We start from the raw sequence: 21,698 nt of genomic DNA on the forward strand, positions 1-21,698 counted from the left end.
TGAGTTTAGAGTCTAAACGTTTGTAATTGCGTTACTTTCCTTCCACGTATTTTATACGTCGACGTTACTGGGATTTGTGCGCAGCTTTCCTGCAGAGGGCGAGTTAACGGAGGAGAAGACTGTACTATAACCAGTCCCAGCGAGGAGGACCAGTGGTGGGTCGGGACCGCCGCAGCTGCACAGTCGCTCCCTGTGGCTCGAGTTAGCTGGCTAGCTACTGCTAGCTAACCAAAAGTAGAAAATGTTTACTTTCCGCTCGCTGCTAATTGTCCCGGGTGGTAGCAGAGTCGGAGGATTGTGTCATGACTTTCCAGCACCGTGTTGTTGATGTCTCCGAGCTTTGAGTTATGCTCTCACGAAAGAAAAGTAAAAACGAAGCGTCGAAACCAGCCGAGGTACACGGGAAATATGTGAAGAAGGAAACGTCGCCGCTCCTCAGAAGTAAGCGCAACAAGTAGTCTGACCAGCTAGCTCAGGCTAGCATATGTTAGCCCGCTAGCTGAAGTTAATCAGTGTCAAATCGTTGCTAGCTTATATGAGCCAACATTCTGAAGTGAATATAGGGAAACATAATAACCCCTTATACCGCTTTTAACCTGGTGAAATAATGTGTAATCCTATTAAATGTAACCGAGCTGGCTGCTAACTTGGTCGTTCAATGCTAACTGAAATGCTCACCGACTCACGGGCTGCAAAGTTGCGATTAAAAAAACGGCAACAGTTACGACTGATGGCTTGTACTGAAAATATCTCAAGAAAATGTATATTGGACCTTTTGTCACCTTGACTTTCAACCATACTAAATTGGTTTGTTGCTGAAGAGTCCTTTATCGCTCAACAGAATATATCTACATCGTTGGAAACGGCGTTACTGAGCTGAGTGAAGGGTCATCTGATGTTAAATAGTATGTCAGTGTAACTGACACTTCATTTTGCTACATAATTGACTTATCTGGTAACCTCTTATCACAACCATTTCATAGTGGTTTTCAGTCTTGTCCCTTGGGTTGATGAAATACCCAAATTCTTGAATTTAATTGAAATATTGAGCTGAAAAATCACAATTCTTTAGGCTGTTGAACCCCTCCTTATCTTGACCTACTGGATGCCAAATTAACCCAACTAGTTTTGAGATACCCCACATTTGGTCTGTTGTCTTTTTACCATTTTCAACTAAATATTAGGTTTATATGATTTGGAAATAATTTGGTTTAGTTTTTGACATTTGACCTTATTGGGTAAACAGGGGTTTACATGCCTTTACATTTCGTTGACCTATTTTGAATTTTTGCTCTCACCTCACTCACCTGCTTGCAGATCTTATGCCCTCATTCATCCGCCATGGACCCACTATTCCTAGACGAACGGAGGGTCCCCCGCCAGAGATGGGGCCTTCTTCCTATTCTGTGCCATCCAGCCGGGAGTCCGTGGTGTCCCGTAACAAGAGTGTCCTCCGCACACCTGTACAAAGACCTCCGCAGGAAGTGGCCCGCAGAGAGAGCCACCGCATGTCGGCACCTCCATACCTGCCTCGCAGCCTGGGAGACCTTTCCCATGAGTATCGAGGCTCGTCGCTGTCCTTCCTCACAGACGTGAGCCCCATGTCTGAGAATGGAGATGCTGCCCGGTATTACTACCCACCTGAACCCTATTATGACAACCACCAACAGCAGCAACAACAACAACAACAACAACAACAGCAGCAGCAGCAACAACAACAACAACAGCAGCAGCAACAACAACAGCAGCAGCAACAACAACAGCAGCAGCAGCAGCGACAGCCCAGGAGAGTCTCAGAGCGCTTTCCTGAGGACTATAGATATTATGAACACAATGAACACAACTTCCAAAGACTTCCCTGCCAACACACTCCCCCAGCTCCAGGCCGACCCCCCTCAGGTAAACGTGAAGAATCTTTGCTCTTCTCATTTTAGGCCATTAGTTTAGATGTGGGATCTCTAAAAGGTTAAATGAGAGACATAAGAATTTGGTAGCAATAATGTTCATTACATTACAGGAACTACAAGCCTGAGCTGCACACATTATTATGGAAAGTACGTGGCAAGCCCTCTCTTTTTCTTTTTAAACATATGTGTGTGTGCCCATTTTCTAAATGATCTTTTTGGAATGTTTTCACAACAAAAAGTTCAGCTTTGATGTTTCAGTAAAAGTGCTTTGTGATCACTTATTTTTGAATATCCAGAATGGGTTTTGAACCACTCAAAGGAATTCCAGCCATCTTTACAAAATTTTCCTTTCGAATGAAATATTTTTGTTCTTGCAGTTCCATATTGTAAACTGTCCCCCGGGATATTTAAAAAAATAAAAATAAAAAAATGCAGGGGGTCGCAGGAATTTTCCAACCCCACCGGCACAATAGAGAACCCTTTATTCTGTGGCCGTTTTGTTGACGACGCGTGTACGGTTAAGTGTTATGTCAGACCCGCCTATCAAATATCCCGGAGACGTGTTTGGAGTGAAGTTAAACAAGCATTCGAGGCTCTGCATTTTTTTTTTACCTCTATGTTTGCAGAATCTTTCTGCGGGCAGACTAGCAATTTGCAGACCGCCCCGAGTCAGATGTCTCCGTCTTAAACAGCTCACGTGGGCTGCTGTCTTTGTGGCTGCATTTCACACTGTTGCTGAGTTTGATCAGAGATGTTTTGCTGCGAGTCGACTGGCAGTTTCCAGCACGTTCTTTTATTTTACGACTGCTGTCTGCTTGTGCTGTATAGACGTAGTCTCTACAAGAAATATCTTGTTGTTGTTGTTTTTTTAAAGCGTTCTGGGTGCTGTTGGTTAAAATGCACCTTTAGCACCACACCGCATTGTAAAGGCCCTAAACTGTCAAACCTTTAAAAAAAAAAAATTGCCTTTCTTTTCTTTCACACCGAATCAGACACCCAGAATCTTCCATACCCCGTACTAATTTGAACATTATGCGTTCGGTCATTAAACACCCAAGAAAACTAATTCACTGATATTATTGGAATATAGTTATGGAATGATCTCTGGACCTAATTGCAAGCAGTTATTCTAAATGGGATTATGTGTAAACACAGCCTTTTTGAGACTAAAATTCAAAATAGAAAAACTTGGGAAAATCACATATTCGTGACTCCCGATTAGCAGCTCTCGACTACCAGAAGGCTACAACTAGGCTGCTTGTTTTGTTTGTGTTTTCCCTTCCTGTGAAATTCATTTGAAGCATTTTTCTGAAGAAATGGTTAGAGATGATGATGATGAGGTGAGGGAGGAGGAGGAGTACATTTCTCACACATTCCATCCCTTCACTCAGCAGCAGGGTAAGAGCTCTGACTCTGTCGCTGTCACTATCTTGCAGAATTTATCAGATTGTAGCCGCCATTTTGCAGGGTTGCTTCATCCCCGGCACATTCTCCTGCGTTTTGGAGCCTTTCTCTGTCCCGCAGGCTCGTTAGGTTTGAGTCATGACACTCCTCAGTCAGTCCAACTCGCCCTCGCAGCTGTCAGCTCGACATTCCTCGCCGACGTTATTCACCAATAAAAGTACAGGACGTGTTGAATGAGCCCGCTCTGGGGGGGGCTTTGTTCTCTTAAGTGAAAGCGCCTGCGTGTGTGACTGACCAAGCAGAGATCTCTGGCTTCCTGTGCAAAAGTAACAACACTCCTACCATTTCCTACCATTCGTCAAACTCTTGTCAGTCAGAGTGAGATGCTTCGCCACAAGTCAGAGTCAAAGTGATTAAACAGCCCTGTCCAGAATCACAGCATTACTAAAACCACATCATCGTGCTTTAAGTGGTGATTCACTTCATTCCTGTCTGTGCTGTAAGCTCAGTTGCCATACTACAATGACCTTTTAAACGCTGTGCATTCCACTTCTTTAAATGACACTTTCCCACACAAGCTGTATTTAAAGAAACTTCTCAAAATGTCCTTTATTTTTTCTTTTCCCCCCAGAGGTGCTGTTGGCTGACAGCTGCTCCGCTGCATGTTTGGTGGGACATCTCTCCCACTCGGTTTTTAAAAGAAATGTTTGTTTTCCTCAGGCATAGGTCGAATACAGGCCAAGTCTCTTGGGAATCTCTCCAGTCTAACAGGAGAGGACCTCCCCCTTCCGGGTGGTTGGACTGTTGACTGGACCATCCGTGGCAGGAAGTACTACATCGACCACAACACCAACACTACACACTGGAGCCACCCTCTGGAGAGGGAAGGGCTCCCTCCAGGCTGGGAGAAGGTGGAGTCCGCCGAGTTCGGGGTTTACTATGTGGATCACATCAACAAGAGGGCGCAGTATCGACATCCATGTGCCCCAAGGTGTGTCAGTAATGACAAATGTGGGACATATTTGACTTTACACAGCCACATTCTTTTTTTTTTTTTTTTTTCCCTTTTTTTTTTTTTTTATCGTTTGGACCTCTAATCTTTTAAAATGACCTCATTGCATTTGTAAAGACGGCATCTTTGTATTCCAGTGTGCCTCGCTACGATCAGCCGCCACCGCTTCCACCACCTGTGACCTATCAACCACGTCCGGCGGAGAGGAACCAGCCGGTGCTCGTGCCAGCAAACCCCTACCACACGGCCGAGATCCCAGACTGGCTGCAGGTGTACGCCCGTGCACCCCTCAAGTGAGTGCAACGCTTTCAGCACCTCCTAAAGCTTGCATTAGCTGAATGTCACTAACAAAGTGATTTGTTGGTTAATGGACAGCTCCGGATATTGACCCAAGTTTCCAGCAATTTGAATCAAGCAGTTCAGAGAGAGCATGAACATGGTTCTATGAAGGTTTATAACGACAGCCTTAAGAACAGACGAAGCAGATGAAGGGATGTGAAGAATCTTGTGATGAATCAGAGCATGCTTATTAGTAATTACTCCTCTATAGACTGGATTTTCAGGGCTTTTACTTCTCGACTGAAATTCTTCTAATTTTCTTTGCCTCCCGAAATGATTTTTAATGTATCTGGTATTTATTCCTCTTTTTAACAGAGCAGTCAAGAACGATCCATCAAACATTATGTCAGTCTCAAAGCTTAAAGCAGCACAAGAGAGGTTTGTGAGCCTTTAAAGCTTTGTGGTTCTGACATTTGTCGTGCACATTCCCAGTATCTGAAACTGCCCTGCACCGCACCGTTTTGCTTTATAGTCCCGGTGATTTTTATGGGCTTTTGATGGTGTCTATGTGACGTCTTCAATGTGACAACAAATTCACGTGTATGGCTGTAGGTTTTTAGGGGCTCACACTGAGGGGCCTTCGCCCCATCTTTTTTTTTTTCAAAGTATTATTTACTCTTATTTATTATTTATTACTATTTACTATTATTTATTTATTATTTACTTATTATTATGTCAAGTCCAGCATTATACTACAGGTAGTTTAGTTCTTTTCTCAAATTCAGTCTCCTTAAGCTTCGCAGGGAAACGTTTCATTCGATCGTTAGATTGCTGAGATCACATCTTTTCAGCGAATTAAGGTTAGGAACGCCTGGCTTTTCTACCTTCTAAAGCACATGTTGATGTTTAGTTTTACAATGCATAGACATTGTAAGGTAGCAACCACTTTCCCAGCGATGCAACTGGTTTCTCACAAGAATCAATCATGAGAGAATCCATCGTGCCAGACTTCGAGCTCAAAAGTAAAAATCAGCATCCAGCTTGCAGCTGCGCAGAGCTTTTGGAGTCCACAATGACGTCACCGATTGGCTCTGTTGCAGCGCTGCACTGATCTGATTAGTTGAAGCTTGTGAAGGTGATTGCCAGATGCTTAATTCAGTCTGATGGGTCCTTTTTGAAAGTGCCTGCTTCTTCTTTCTTTTTCTTCCCCCCAAAGAGTTTCTGCTGATAAATTGCCAGATCAGGCTCTGTGATATTTTCACACACACCAGTTAGGATCTATTCTTAAGATTAAAAATGATAAATTAGGAGACTTTAGGGTCTCCTTATTCTTCTCGGTTAGAAATGATTTTCATCCTAAAACTGATCACTTATTATTTGGCAAATTAATCTCAGGATACTGTATGTTCCAGACAATCGTGCTCATCAGCACCGCGGAGCCCTCGGCCTACAAAGTGCATTTGGAAATACAGTCTGTCTCTTTCCCTTTGCCCATCAGGTACGACCACATCTTGAAGTGGGAGCTGTTCCAGCTGGCGGACTTGGACACGTATCAGGGCATGCTGAAGCTGCTCTTCATGAAGGAGCTGGAGCACATCGTCAAATCCTACGAGGCGTACCGGCAGGCGCTGCTGTCGGAGGTGGAGGCCCGCAAACAGCGGCAGCAGTGGTACGCCCAGCAGCCCAGCAAGAACTTCATAGGGAACATGTGATGCGTCCGCGCAGCGGGGACGTCTCTCTGAGGTTTCCACAGTTTGGGAGCGGCCCCTCGAGCTTCCTTTAAAATCACGATTGACTCTTAATTGCCTCTTTACCAAACACATCTGTGCCTTTGCTTGATCCAAATATATATCAGCCGGGGAAAGTCGAGACACGCTGACGAAGGGGAGGGCTGTCCCTCCACGTGACGCTAACTTTTGGAATGACTGAAAAAGAAAAAAAAACACTCGAATGAAGACACGATGCTCTACTTTTTGGGAGGCTGCTTGTGGTGCCTTTTACAGCCGCTGACCTAAGAACTGAACTGTTTGATTCTTGTTTTTGAGACGGAGAAACCGAGTCTGACAAACTCCCTCTGTCTGCCTGTTTAAACACACCCTGAGATTGTGCCTTTAATCAAGTAAAATGCAGCAGCTTTACCAGTCTGCTCATATCACGTATACACCAGCTGCTCTCTCCCCCCCCCTTGCGAGAGGCAGCTTCTTTTAATTTAAACTTTTCCTTTTGCTTTGTAACCCTCATAAACTGAAACCATACTCTAACAGTAAACAAAAAGTTTCCATTTCTCTTTTTTATATAAATATATATCTATATAAAACACTCTGTATGCTTTATAAGACAATCCACCAAAACTTTAACTGATATTTCAATTTTGATGTGAAACATGTCTTTATTTAAAGACCTTAGACGGATAAGACATCGCATCTGATGCAGGTTTGAGCATCTCAGCTCAGCTTGGCATTACTGTATGTCAGGAATATTCTTGTTTTTTTTTGGGGGGGGGGTGGTTTGTGTGTGTGTGTGTGTGTGTGTAACGAAACATAAATAAGCTACTGGAACTTTTTAAATCTCCTCATAACACACATTAAGTTTGCCAAATAAGTGCAATTTACCCTCTCCTTATTTTCTTTCTCTGGATTTTTCTTGCCTTACTTTAGCGGACTTACACATCTGCTCTGATTTTCAGGTTCACATGAACATATTCTACCTATCGGTCAGCTCCTCTTAGGGCACTCAGAAATGTACAAAAGAAAACGGTCCCTTTTGAAAATGAGCAGCAAAACCCGCTTTCAACTATTTAGTGGGATGTGCAACGAGATGAGGCTGAAACGTTCCTGATGGACGTCTGATTTTGGAAGTTGTGGAATAGGTTTGTAAAGAAATTCGAGCTTCTCTTTGAGTCCTTCGCTAAGCAGGAAGGTGTCGCCTTCTCGGAAAGATGTCTTTCGTCTGTATTTATCTACTGTTGTGGATTGCAAATAAAAAGACGAGCAATAACATCTGCCGTGAAGGAAAGTGAGGTCAACCTTTTTCTTTTCTGCCAGAACAAAGCCGTGAGCTGCATCTGCACCTCTGTCTTTTTGGCTTTATTTCAACTCGCCGCACTTTTACAGAAGCAGGGGTTTTGCTTTGGATTTCACGTCCGCCGCTGCAGCCTCTGCGGAAACAATTGGGACGCAGTGTGTGATGGAAATTAAAACGAGCGTTTTGCGAATCCCATCGAGCCAATTTTTAATTCACAACACAACGCAGAAAACATCAAAAGTTGAAAGCGAAACATTTTCCAATTTCATGAAAAAAAACACATTAGCCCTGGAGAGACCGAAGCAGGCAAGTGTCTCCAGATTCTCTGATTCTAATGACGGTCGTATGATGATGGAATATTTCAAGTCTGAGGAATATCGCTCTGAGAATTCTTCCACTGTTTGTGGACACTAAATCTCTGTCATCTTTGCTTGTTTCTCCAGCTGTTTCTTTTTAGTTCCACCTGCTTGACATGCGTTGCTGCCGTCAAATTCAAGAGGACTTTTCATAGAAAGGAAAATGTCTCTTTCAACATTTCTATTGTGAACCTTTTTCCCCATTTCACACATCGTCCTGACTCTTTTGGAATCCGTTTTGTACCTGCCGGAGAGTGATGTGCGCATAGTCGGAGCTAAAGGGTAGAATATTTCATCTTGGGTGTTGGGGGAGATCGAGAGGGAATGTCCTACCTGTGATGAGTGATGTGAAGTGGCCTTAAAAGACTTGTTTCTAGCGGTTCGACTGTTCTTTGCTTTACAAGGTTTTTTTAGACGAAATTGCATCGACTTATATAACCCAACGGTGTGGGGTTTTATTTAAGGAAAAAACATCAGGTTCTTGTCTAATGACATAAAAATCACCCGAGCCTTGATTTCATTAATTTGGTCCAACTTTATTATTTCTTAGTGACTGTGATTTTGTAACGTGTGTGTGTGTGTGTTGAGAAAGAGCTCACCAAGATGTCGATTCATTTTTTCCTTTCAGAACTCTGAAGCTCCAAGTATTGATGAGTAATTGATAAAAGGATGATTTATTATCCTTCTTCTTTTTTTTTTTTTTTAACAAAACCTTGCTACACAATGAAAATAAATGGCACTATTCTGACTTGTGAATGGACATGACATCTAAAACATTCATTTAAGAAGGGGTGAGGGGGGGGGGTTTAAGGGCCGTCGTCGTAAGCTGGACGAAAAAAATGTTTGGACCCGAGCCTTTACTGATGTTGATTACACACTGTGGAAGACTCAAGAAGCCACTCTGCTGCAGTGCTTTGAAAATCTCCAACCCTTGAGGTCAAACCTCACCATAAAGCTTGCTAAATATGCGTGACAGTTTTCCAGAGAAGGAAAAAAAAAAAAAACTCTAAAGCTGTAGCTTTGTATGTGAAGCTGACGTCTTACAGAGTGACGATTCGGGGTCAATCGAAGAGCAAGAAAGAAAGAAAAACCACACTTCTACAAATGTACAGTAACAGTCTACAAAGCCAAAGTCTCCAAAACACCAAAAAGTGCCGTCACCATTGCGAGCTCGTTGTTTCCAGATGCAGCCTGTTGCTCCTCCGTCGCCACGCGACAGATTAGCGCAGATGATTCAGGTTACATGTGTGAAGATGATGAAAGGGATCTGGAATGAGGATCCTTTCCCAAAGCAGGCCCGTGGCCACACCCAGTCCCATCTCGCTTTGATTCCTCGGTGGCCGCAGAACGGCTACATTCCTCGGATTTGCTCGAACATTCAGTGGAGGGGGGAATCAAAACAAAAAGAAAACAATGGCTTCGCCGGCCACCTCTGTGTCACAATGGCAACCAAGCACACTCTTTTCCCCTTGACCTCAAAGGCCAAACGCAGACATACAGAATCACTGGGGTGGTGATGCGTAATTACAAAACTGCGAGCAGACCATAAAGTGAGCGAATGCCAGCTACAGTATGTTGTGTCAACTTTGAACTGATATCACTCTGCTTTTGTCTCTCCAGCGCTGTTATTCTGGGACACATGACAGCACACAGCTACTCCCTGATCCAGAACTATGCTAAAAGCGACCTCCAAACAAAGCAAACATACAGTACACAACGAATAAATGTGCCACCGAGTGTCTGCAGCAGCTGTGAGTTTACTTTTTTTACATGTTATGGCACGATACCACTTTGTCACGACCATTAAAACCATTCTTCTTTTTTATAGTGTAGGCTACCTGATTTTGGAGCTCAAAGATGACAGACATTAACCATGCTGATGATGATGATGATGCTTCATTAGTTAACACATAGTACGTATTTTGGCTTTCATAGATCATAGAGAATGTTCCTTATAAACAGCACTAGACTTCAAAGAACAGAACAATCGTCACAAATGGGGATTTCACAGATTTGGCTATACTTTGAAAAGAATTGTTTGTGACTGAATGATTAAAAAATAAAAAAACATGTCAGATATGGAATAAAGAGCTGACTGGAGGATGGATATTCAGAGGTCTCCCCCGTTGGAGTGCTCTACAGTATCTGTACACGTGTGCTCGCAGACCAAAAAGTGAGAGACGATGACACATTGCATCCAACGCTCGGCGACGGGCGCCCAGCTGAGGAGATGTTCTGACATTACCTATGCGTGAACACTATACAGTCCGTTACAAGGGGTAAAGTAGTGACTGCCCTGGTGGGCCTCACCAGCCAACAGCAGAATAAAAGAGTGCCTGATGGGTGAGGATGTTTGTTCCTCTTCCTCGCCCCGTGGATCCCGAGGAAGTCTCTGCTGTGTTCTGTCTTTATCTCATCAGTCCCTCTTTCTGTCCTGGTCCTCGGCGCCCTCGTCCATCTGAGGCCCGGGGAATGCGTGGTGGTACAGGTGCCTGTGATTGGCCGCTACATTGTAAAGCTTGTAGAGAGCCTGTTGACGGAAGAGGGATACAAAGTTAGCTCGATTTACTCAGGAAATCTCACTGATAATCACACAATGACATTCTAACCCGCCGAAGAAGGATTCCAATTTGAACAGCTTGTCATCTCGTCATTTATATGATCTGAATTGTTTATTTAATTGGAAAAATATTTTTGGCCTCTTAAAACTTCTGGTAACACGCTGAAGTGTCACCCTTCCCTATCCTTAATGGCTTGAAAGCACGAGGAAATGATCAGCTTGCGAGATGTCTACTGTCTCCTGCGCAGACAGCTTTGAGGATTTTCTGTTTTTCTGTTTTCAAAGGATGGAAGAGCTCCGTTAGGCTGTGAAACCATTTTGTTATTCATTCAAACTTGTTTTCGTACAGAATGCAACGATGGGCATGCCATTTGAACTGAATATTCCGTTTAAAATAGCTCAAAGACAACATATTGCAGTTTAAAAAAAGCTTTGCATCGAAAAGGAAAAACCTTGGTGTCATATCCAAAATATATGCTTATTTTTGAATTTCAAAAAGTTGGGACATGGACGTAAGAAAAAGGTGCTAAATTGACCTGTATGCAGAGTATTAAAAAAAAAAAACAGTTAAAAAAACTTTCATTTGAACACAGAGTTCAAATGATTTATAAATTGCTGCAGACTGTTTTTATTCTCTTTTAACAAACTCCTTTTGGAAACGGAGCGATATAGATCAGAAAGAACCATCGGTGGTTCCTCCTCTTGTGGAATGCACAAGCGTTTGCCACCCAACGTGAAGGTCTGCTGGTCATTTTGGAAAAAGCCTGGTTTTTGCTGGGGGCGACTGATGACATCGACGACTATGAAAAACAACAGAATTTCAGACGTGTGTGGACGAGTGATGTATTAATCTGCTGAGTGGATTCAGAACACAGGTTTACTTTGGCAGAGTACAACCTTTGTCCAGAATTTCTACTGTAGAAACTTGATTAACAACAACTTTTTTTTTTTTTTTTTTTTTTTTTTAAATCTGAATTAATTTATTCAAATTACCCCCCCCGCTCACACTTACCTCATTTGTGCTCCCCTGCAGAGGCATTAAGAAGGAATAAATACACATAAAGTCAGTGGATATGTACAAAAAGAACATGACACATACAGAATATCAAGATTATGCTGTAACAATAAACAGCTGCTTAACATGATCTCTGCTTGGAGGGATTTCCTGCAGCTAAACTAAAGGGAGGTGTTGCCACCGAGTGGTTTGAATATATTGTTTCATCCGAGTTTCTTGGAAAGCTGTAGCCAGATGTGGTGTATGGATTTGTCTTTGCTGTCTTCTTTGGCTGACTGATTTATTTGTCAAACAACGAGAAGTGAAATATTGTCATTGTCGATGGATTGTCAGCAGGCCCCAGCTGAGGGATGATCTTGTTCAAATCTAGCTCTTATACTTTAACTTGCTTGTGAATTTGTATAAATTGGCTTCCTCTTCTTAAGAATGGCTCTCTGGTTCAAACATTCTGCGGCCGAGTTACCCCGATAATAGAAGCGCCAAACAGCACAGCGTAAACTGAGCCCGAGCAAACAGCGAGGGCCACAGTCAGCTGCTGGTGTGTAGGGGCCGATTAGTATTCATACATTTTTATTTCGTGAATGAGTTTAAAAAAATTGAATTACAGTGCTTAGCCATCATGAGGCCGTGAGAAGAAAAAAATTCAAAATGTACAATTTTGAACAACACAAGAGTTTTTAAAGGGATTAATAATGGATGGAGTGAGACTTTATTCATTAAAAAATAAATTGATCATTGCTGTGTTGTGTTTGGATTTTCTTTACCAGTGACGGATATCACAAGTCATCATCACACGTATGTTTTCATGCACCAAAATATTTAATTCCTCTTCACCTTTCTTCCTAATTCAGCTTTATTCCCACGAATGAAAAATGAACAGCATTTGTTCATTTTTGTCCTGAGCCAATGGTGAGATACTGATGACCCCATTTATTGCTGTTGTGTGTGTGTGTGTGTGTGTGTGAGAGAGACTTTAATCTACCTGGTCCCACAGCGCACCAGCCACCTGGTCGATGACGGCACCCAGTTCTCTGTATTCCCCGGAGTACCGGATGTAGGCCCAGGTGCAGAGAGTGATCAGTGCCAGACCGAGGATCATGTTACACAAGCTGGCAATGATGTCCACGCCCACAAAGCCCGTGATCCCCGCAGCCACGTACATGACAAAGATGACCACGAATAGCGTGGCCGGCGTGCGGGCCGCGTGGAAAATGTTCTTGGAGTCATTGTGCTTGATGTACTGGACGAACACCTCGTCGATCTCTCCCTCCAGCTGTTGCAGGTAACGGCGGCTGAACTCCTCCCCTCCCATCTTCTTCACGCCCCGGAAAAGCTGCAGGGCCTCTTCTCTGATGACGCTGTGTCGGGCCTGCAGCTCGCTGGGGGCCAGGAAGGGCCGATCGCCTCCACAGACCTGAGAATAGAAGAGGAGGCGGTTATTGTAGAGGCACTAGACTGCGAGTGAACAATTTTGGATTAACCGAGAAAGCCCGTTTTCACCAACCTCTTCCATTTTTTTGTTGTACAGATCTTTGGCAGCTGCAACGGCTGCTAAATTATTCGCCTCGGCTGTGGCCTGAGTAGAAGCATAGTGTAAATTTGTTTAAGCTAAAGATGCAGTAAAGTGAGATTCTGGTTGATGCATACTTGATTATATTCCAAACATTCCAAAAGTTATCACTCTAACCACAAGAAAATAAAAAAATTATACAGACAGATAATCTATGAAGTGTATTAAGACTAAATATAGTTTGAAAACACACCTGTAGCATTGACTTTGGATGCGGCAGCTCTTCACCTTGGTAAATTTTGATGTATGCCTGAAAAACCAGACAAATAACAGCATAAATTGCACGTGCGGAAATAAATCATCTTAAGAGGTCTAATTATTAGGTGATGTGACTAACAATTTAAAGGAAAGGTTTCACAAAATGACTTTAGGTGAGAATCTGAATGGAGAGTTTTCTGAGACAAAGCTTCGTGTTCTCTCCTCCTGAGCATGATCACGGCCCCTCGTTCTGACCTTAAAGTACTCCACCAGGCCTCTGCAGGTGATTTTACTGCCGTTGATCTCCTTCACATCTATGTTGCGAGGACTGAGGAGCCAGGGGACCAGAACCTTCAGGTTGTTTATGAACTCACCATCAATCTCTACACAAGAAGGAGAATGACAAGTCTGTGTCAGGCCTGTGCTGAAATGGAGCAGCATTTTCTTGTTTTTAGTCTATCTCGGGTGGCAATGCAGTAATCAAGAAAAGAAGAGGAAAGCTACAATGATGTAACGCATAGCTCTCCCTAAGGAGAGCTCTTAAAAAACCAGCACCTGCTACTGCAGAATCAGTACTCAAACCTATGTTATACTTTAATATTTATAGATATTTCATTTTGGAATTAAGTTTGTTTTATTGATATATAGCTTATTTTCTTTATCTTTTTTGGGCTGGTGCCTTTATCAGGTTCAGAGTCAGAACCTTAATATATTAATATGTTTATAATTTCTTATACTTTACTCCTAAACTGTACATAGTTGTCGTGTACATCGTCGTCTACTTTGAATGCTACAGTTCAACAGTCTCTACAGTCTCTTATGTTGTAAATTACCAAATGATCATATCTGCCTCTGAAACTCTGAGCCTGTACGTTAAGCTAAATGCTAATGTTAGCATGCTCACAGTGTCAGTCTATGGTGCTGTTAAGTTGCTTTTTAACAGGTGTTAAGCCTTGTTTAGCACGTTAGCACGCTAACAAAGAGCACAACGGAGACTGAGTGTCATATGAGATCACCAAAGTTCTCAATATTTCTCCCATTGAATATCTGAACCAAAGTTTCACTGCAAAGCATCAGTCAATCTAAATGTTATCGCCATTAATCTGAAGAGCGCAAAATGCCTGAAAGACTGTCAGTGATTTAGAGCCATACCAGTAGCTAAAATATATTTCATATTATTTTATTGAACTTAAAACAATCCATGTTCTGTACTTTGACTGCACTTTTTCAATCTGAATTACCCCGATTATAGCAACTATAGTGACCATAGTGACAATTTCACGATGACAAAATCTGTCCAGATCCTAAAACCTGCAAACGCACTCAAAACTGCCTTTAAAATAACTCCTGCTACATGAGCTGTCAATATCTGGCCCATTTTGCTGCAATGACACACGCCGGTTTACGCTCAGAGACTCACAATAAGGATAACATGCTGTTGCATCTGATAACAACTGAAAACTGCTGAAGAGACTTTACCTTTAAGTCTCCCATCAAAGTGTGGGTTGGTGGCCACTTTGAGGCCGGGATGAGGCATCAGGAAACAGGAGATGTTGGTGAAGCAGGAGTGGATGTGTTTACGCACGTTCTGCAGCTCTTCGTGCTGGTTTTCTGAGATCTGCACCACGAAACACAGACACAACAAGCACACGCTTCAGGTTTTAGACCAGATTCAGTTAACTGGAGCATAGAATGGAGAAATCCCTTTTTTCTGTTCTTGAAGAGCATGCATTTTTGGGTTTCTCACGTCTAACTCCAAAAGAAACTCAGAGAAAACACAACCCTGGCATTTTTTAGGTCCCACTAGAGCTCAAAAATGTGTCAATCAGTGAGCCGTTCGGATTTGCAGGCGGAAACATAAGTCACTCTACAAGGTCACCCAGCCTCCTCCTCTTTTTCTTTGTCTAGCCTGAACTTCAGATGATGCTGCATCCGCTGTACCTCAGAAATGGAAAGTTAAAATTATTTTACTCCTTTTGCTTTGCTATCAACATCAAATCTCAGAATTAGTTTTAATATAATATATATATATTTCACTTGTCTGGAGAAATAAATGAGCTAATAATGCTGTACAAATATTTTAATGCTTTATATTCTGACTTCTAATTGGCACTCTTTCATTTTTTTTACCAGCAGGAAGTTGGAAATTTTGATTTCCCATTCATCATCGAATGCATCTTGCAGCTTGTGAAAAAAAAAGGGCACACTACAGTATATCTCTTTAAGCTCGTCTCGGCTGCTCTGTGTAAGGTGCAGGTGGAAGTGATTCGGCAGAGATTCAGCCTCAGTAACATCTGTGAGAACTGACCTTCAGTCTCTTCTCAAGGAACATCATCCCTCCTTCCTGTCCGTAGGGAAACTCGTATGGAAAACTCCAATCGCGGACCAGAAAAATCATGGACTTTGAAAGAGAGCAAACCATCATGACACACTGTACACCTTTGACACGACTGTTCACTTTCAAATTCTTCTTAACTGATAAATGACTTACTCGTTGAATTGTCTTACACAACTAACCTAAATCGGACTTTAGAGGCCCCTTTAACTAATACGCATTTCTGTCTGATCAGTATATTGTTGAAATCCAGAAAGCGAAAAAACATTCAGTACCTGGAATGGTTTGAGGAAAGTCTCCTCCATTGCTAGCCTGCCATACTCCGTAAAAAGCTGAAATAAAGACGATAAAATGAGCTGCAACCTGTAATGATTTTAGTTTCAGCACAAACAGAGTTTGTGTCACTGTGTTGTTTAAGAACCTCAATGAATATTTACACATTTCTAATAATAACATGACTTGTTTTCTGCTAAATCCTAAAATACACGTCTTTGTTACCTGCAAGTGCTGAAGGTCATCCTCTTGTACATTTTGTGAGATGTTGTAAACCTGAAACAGACCGTTCAGAGACAACTTGAATTTTGTGGTACATCTGTCAAATCTAATACTATATAGGTGTAAGGGGAGAAACGGGTAAAGGAGACATATTGGTGTGCATCAAGGTGATGGACAGACTCAACTGCCATCCTTAGAACAACAAACGAGGTGTTTGCACCTGCATGGAGCTTATCATGGTGCTCAGGGCGAACACGGTGGCCGAATCCCTCAGCGTCGACTGGCTGTCAAACGTGCCTTGTGTGTCCATCAGCAATACAGCAACCTGCGTAACAAGACAGATGAAGACACTGAGCTGTCCCGCATTAGTCTGCATTTTTTTCCATGGCTCTGTTGTGACGAATGAATGATAAACTGGGTGGAGGAGGGACGTATGTGTTTGAACTCAGAGGAGCAGAATCTCAATGGAGCAGAAGGAGATTCTGAAACAACTAAACCTTTTTTTGGTGAAAAGCGAAAAAAAGAAGAGAACTTTGGCACACAAGGAGATAGTAATTATATAAATATTAAGAAGTCAACCCGATGTTAAGACTAATGTGTATCATATTTAATTATGCCTCATGTCGGACTGTAAAAGTCAACTCTCCCTATCCAGCTGTAGAGTGATATTCAGTCTCACCTTTCTTCCATCTGGTTTGTCCACCAGGAAGACCTCGCTCCAGATCTGGATCCCGGTGGTCTCCCTCTCTGAGCCGCCCCTCCAGGAAAAACCCGTCAGAGGCTCGTCTGCATCTCCGAGCCAGGTCTCAGATGCCTGAGCATAACAATTTCACGGATAAGTTCGCCGCTCTGATTTTCTGTAGTTAATGAAAGGGTGATTTGTTGCTGTCTGGCCGGCTGTTTTTAAACTGGGAAAAATAATGAATGCACGCTGTATATGGAAGCCCCGAAAAACACTGAAACCAAAAATGTGAACTTGACTATGCATCAATATATGCAAGGCTCACTATGCAGTTGTGAAAAAAAAAAACTATTTACACCATCTAATTCGAAGGGTTAACATATTAGGACCTGATTTGGAAAAAAAAAAAAGATCCGGTCCTGACTAGAGTCACAATGAGTTGAACAACATATGACATATGACCCTGCTATTAGTCATTTACCAAAAATAAGACAAAATGTAGAAGCGGTGTGTGAAAAGCTAAATCCACCCTTACTGCTCCAATAGGTTAAGTAGCAGCCAGTCAGTTTGCTGGTCTGGAGCATTTAGGTGTGTGTTAATACAACGCCATAGAGGAAAGACATCAGCAGTGATCTGAGAGAAGCAATTCTTCAATTGACTTAAATTCAGCTGTATTCATAAAAAGCGCCAAATCACAACGAATGTCATCTCGAGGCACTTCTGAGATACAGTCCAATTCAAGACCGTTATGATCAAATTGGCTGCATCGCAATCGTAATCCAATCAAATTCATTCAAATCCAAATTAGTCTAATTCATGCAATGCCAATTTGACAGTTGCCCAGCTGAGGAACCCAACAGATGGCATTAAAAACCTCTCAGCGTACCATGTTGCAGCGTATCAGCACAAACAATGGTCAACGCCCAGACTTCAGCCTGATTGAAGAGCTGTGGTGGGACCTTAAGAGTGCTGTGCATGAGCAAACGCTGCCACCCTCAAAGAACTGAGGGAAGACTGTAAAGAAGAGTGGGCCAGAGTTCCTCCACAACGATGTGAGAGGCTGATGACATCATACAGAAAACAATTATTTCAAGTTTTTTGCTTCTAAAGGTGGTTCTACAAGCTATGCACTCATGGGGTGTGGTTGGCTTTTCTCTCACTGTTTCTACATATTGGCTTAGTTTTTTTGATAAAATAATTGCCCCCCCTCCCTTATTTTAACAGCTGGAAAAGAGGAATGAAAGAGGGTGAACTCTCTTTTTCACTTGACTGGGAGAACTTACTGATTCAAGGCCTCCATCAGCTCACAGAGGCAGAGACTTACGTGGTTGTACATGTAGCGCAGCATGAAGTCCATGAGGAAGGACTTGCCCTTGCGAAAAGCCCCCGCCACTGAAATGGCCACCACCTCGCGATCTCTGACCTCCTCATTCAGCAGGATGCGACTCAGCGCCGCCTCGTCCAGCTCGAAGGTGTGGTCGTCTTTGACCAGCAGCACCTGGACGGGCCGGGCTCGTCCATCCGGCTCCTCTTCCTCCGAGCTCCAATCATAGACATTTTTGTCACTGAGGGACCCTGGAGAACCAATCAGATGGGGGGGGGGGGGGGGGGGGGGGGGGGTTATGGAAAATGTCAAGAAAGGAAAGGACTAGCTCAAAGAGTACGCACACAGTATGTGTCTTGCCTGTGAGGACGCAGCTAAAATGTTATTGTGTGAGTAAGTGAACGACCTGAACGTTTTCACCGTGGTGATGAGCAAATTTAGCAGTCCATTAAGTGAGGAAGCAGGGAAGATGAATCCATCATTACATCCTGCTCGAGATCAATAAGAACGCCTGCAAGCTTGTTAATAGTTAGAATGCAACAGGCCATGTTATCCATCCCATCTGTTGGTACCCAGTGAGATCATGAGCATCCTGAGCTTTCCAGGCAGTGACTCAGTTTGTTTCCTAATCACTGCTGTTTCATGTCGAAAAAGCACTGAGACTGTATGGCTCTCCTGATGCAAAAACTGAGGGCACTTTAGCTCTCTGTCAGGCTGTCATGTTGGTTTCCTGGATGTGATTAGAAATTACAGCAAGGCTATAACTTTCACAGAGCTAATGTAACAGATTAAAGCTAAATTTGGGGGGGCGTGCTGAAAGCATAATGCAGGCTTCTAGGGAATGCACGGTGAATAATGAAAGGAGGAATCATCTAAAGGCTTCCTCTCATTCCTGAAGAGGTTTTGGTTTTTTCTGCAGAGGCCTCACCCCTGGCCCACCCACGTGAGCCTGCCTGGTTAACCTGATCATGCTGCCGCCACTGCCCTTAAAGCAGCTGAAGACGTCAGATGCTGCTTAAAGTGGGTCAGTCCAGATCAACTCTTTACTGACAAACAACTGCCTTTTAATCCTTTCCCCTCATTTCTAATACAGTCATTCAGGCCTTTCTCTTTCCCTTTGCAGGCCTGAATTTAAAGTTGAACTACAGAGTGATGTCAGGATGATGGTTATCTCCATCATCTTGATGATGGTGGTGATAGTGATGATAGCGATAACGATTGGATGGAAGACGATGGTTTAGGGGGATGATGACAGTCTGTTTGCTGGCGCAACATTGCATAATTTCTAGTCAATGGAATTGTAGGGCATTAAAGGAAGCTCACAATAACAACCACTGTAAAATCAGTGGGTGATTTTCAGGCCTTTTGGGGCCCTAAAAGAGCATTGTCAGTATGCTAATCACTGGAAGCATTTTAACTATTTAACGGCAAGACTTGAAGAAAAATGTGTTTGCATATGCCCGGGTTGTCCGATATTCCTGCAGCAGAGCCCAGTTGCAACACGGTGTATTTCTCCCTCTCAACAGCGTTAAATATCACAGAATCAAAAAATTATCAGACGCAGGTTATTATCGAAACGAAAACAAGCCTTTAATCGTGGAGTCAAACGTTAGCATCTAATTGGCTGCAATGCCTACACCCTGTCTTCGACCGAAATGTAAAAGAAAAAGAAAAGGGAAGCGTGAAATATGAAATGTTGTACGTACACTCACCCCAGCTGTCTCTTTCTGGACGGTGTTTCGCCATGATGATACTGCCCTTCTATCCCTCGGTTGGTGCGTGAATGAGCGACCCTAGTCGGTTGTCATGAGTGTCGGGCGCTGGGAGGATGCCCTATCTCCGCCACAACGATGCTCCTATAGCAGGAGGATGATAGAGCTTTTATTCCCAATGTGATGCATTTGCCGTGAAATACCGCCAGGGGGCGCTCTTGTCTGTTGTTCCTGTTTGCTAAAGAGCAGGAGCAACTTGAAAAAAACGCGGGGGGTGGTGGGGGATATGGTTCGTGATACAAGGTAATAAAATACGTAAAACTAATGATTATGCGCTAGCAACTGCAATTATCCAATTTTTCTTATAGCTACTGAGAAAATACTGTTAATATAGTTTTAGATTCCGTCAGTAGGTGGCGGTAGTCACATAGATGTTGGAACACATGTTGCCTTCAGAAACACTACGTAAATATGTAAACGTTGATTTAATATATACTAGCACATTATATCGAAGAAGTATTCGGATTATTTATTTGATCAAAACAGTACAGTTCACTGTGATGGTCATGACTAGCATACAAGTGACACACTACCATTTTTTATTTTCATATATAGTTGATTGCGGCTATAGAATTGATCATTTCAACATCGATTTGTTTTCCTGTTGAGATGACAGATATTCCAGTAGCTTCACGAATGCATCATAAAAGCAACTGGCGACTCAACAGATTAGCAGCCCACTGTTGCTTTTTATGGGAGCCCTTTCAATACATTTCTAGATTAATCTGTTATTCATTTAGTTTACAGCCAATATCCTACGTTTGAGTCTGATGCTTCTCTGAATCTGTCAAAATGAGGAAATGACATGTTAATGGAAAAAAACTCAATGGTGGAATTTCTGCGTGTTTTGAAGTGGACTGTAACGTCTGTGGTGCTCTGAAGGAGACAGAGTGAGTAGCAGTCCCTCAGAAGTTTACTACTGTTTCCTCGATAACAAAGGAGCACCGCTTTCCTTTTTGAGTCATTACTCGACGCCAACACACATTTAAAAGCTTGGAGACGATTAAAAATGCAAGACGTACATATCTGCCGTGTTTGTGATGTGAAAGGTAAGCGCATTTTAAGTTGGAGCCATACGCGGAGCTAAGTTAACGTTTGCTCGTTAGCTAGCATTAGCCGATTTACCCCCGAGCTAAACCCATAGCTGGCTCTGGCTATTTGCTGGACTGACCGCTGTGTTCATGCTAAAGTTATGTTGTAGCAACTATGATGTTGGTGACGTTGGTTTAACGCCAGCAACAAGTAACTGAGTTATAATGCAATTAACCTGAATACTAAAGTTTTGGTGAAACATGCCACTCTAAAACGCTGTAACCACTTCTCTTTTAATGTCAGTGTTGTGGGGGGGAAAAAAAACAATAAAAGAAAACGCTTATCGAAATTCAACTACCTATATCATAGCATATTTCTAACCCCATTTTTTTTTCTGTCTATGCATCAGGACATGGAGCACGGACAGAGGCCATCTGAGAAGTATTGATCGTCTTGGATTTCGGACACCTGCTTCATCAAACCATCCACACCACGTTTAATCAAGCCTACTAAATGTAAAGGATCCCTTTGGTTCAAGCTATTATGGATATCTTTCCCCGGCCAAGCGGTGAAATACAGAGGAGGAACCCCCAGAATGACTTTGAGCTCATTCAGAGGGTGGGAAGTGGCACATATGGAGACGTGTATAAGGTACAGTGAAGTTATTGGTTCCCACACTGGAAATGGCATGACTTGGCCACTCATGACTAATCAGCCCTGTGTTGTTTGTTTT

The 21,698-nt window shown here is 42.8% G+C and overlaps 3 protein-coding genes across 9 annotated transcripts in view; 2 read left to right on the forward strand and 1 right to left on the reverse strand.

Annotated features, from left to right (window-relative positions):
* The first annotated feature begins 114 nt into the window (after positions 1 to 114).
* Positions 115 to 8,682, forward strand: sav1 (salvador family WW domain containing protein 1). Its single transcript, XM_075448834.1, has 5 exons — positions 115 to 441; positions 1,318 to 1,899; positions 4,032 to 4,302; positions 4,461 to 4,616; positions 6,101 to 8,682. Exons 1-5 carry the CDS (start codon positions 348 to 350, stop codon positions 6,312 to 6,314), a joined length of 1,317 nt encoding a protein of 438 aa, XP_075304949.1. The 5' UTR covers positions 115 to 347; the 3' UTR covers positions 6,315 to 8,682.
* On the reverse strand, positions 7,900 to 20,036 carry atl1 (atlastin GTPase 1). 2 transcript variants are annotated; one of them, XM_075448832.1, is made up of 14 exons: positions 19,868 to 20,036; positions 18,162 to 18,412; positions 16,835 to 16,969; positions 16,376 to 16,480; positions 16,159 to 16,209; positions 15,936 to 15,992; positions 15,634 to 15,726; positions 14,805 to 14,943; positions 13,581 to 13,708; positions 13,321 to 13,377; positions 13,062 to 13,133; positions 12,540 to 12,971; positions 11,555 to 11,569; positions 7,900 to 10,512 (listed from the first exon to the last, which is right to left on the reverse strand). In XM_075448832.1, exons 1-14 carry the CDS (start codon positions 19,905 to 19,907, stop codon positions 10,399 to 10,401), a joined length of 1,689 nt encoding a protein of 562 aa, XP_075304947.1. In that variant the 5' UTR covers positions 19,908 to 20,036; the 3' UTR covers positions 7,900 to 10,398. The 2 variants fall into 2 exon arrangements, with proteins under 2 accessions (XP_075304947.1, XP_075304948.1); XM_075448833.1 differs by having other exon boundaries at positions 7,901 to 10,512; positions 19,874 to 20,036.
* Positions 20,037 to 20,593: 557 nt separating this feature from the next.
* The window catches only part of map4k5 (mitogen-activated protein kinase kinase kinase kinase 5), a 30,611-nt gene continuing 29,506 nt past the window's right edge, over positions 20,594 to 21,698 (forward strand). For 5 of the 6 annotated variants that reach the window (XM_075448920.1, XM_075448924.1, XM_075448925.1 and 2 more), the window contains exons 1-2: positions 20,594 to 20,982; positions 21,375 to 21,616. In XM_075448920.1, coding sequence (XP_075305035.1) covers positions 21,509 to 21,616 — 108 coding nt within the window. In that variant the 5' untranslated portion in view covers positions 20,594 to 20,982; positions 21,375 to 21,508. The remainder of the gene's footprint in view (positions 20,983 to 21,374; positions 21,617 to 21,698) is intronic. The other variant, XM_075448923.1, reaches the window with a different exon arrangement.

Source organism: Odontesthes bonariensis, chromosome 17, assembly GCF_027942865.1.
Source record: "Odontesthes bonariensis isolate fOdoBon6 chromosome 17, fOdoBon6.hap1, whole genome shotgun sequence".
Classification (NCBI taxonomy): domain Eukaryota; kingdom Metazoa; phylum Chordata; class Actinopteri; order Atheriniformes; family Atherinopsidae; genus Odontesthes; species Odontesthes bonariensis.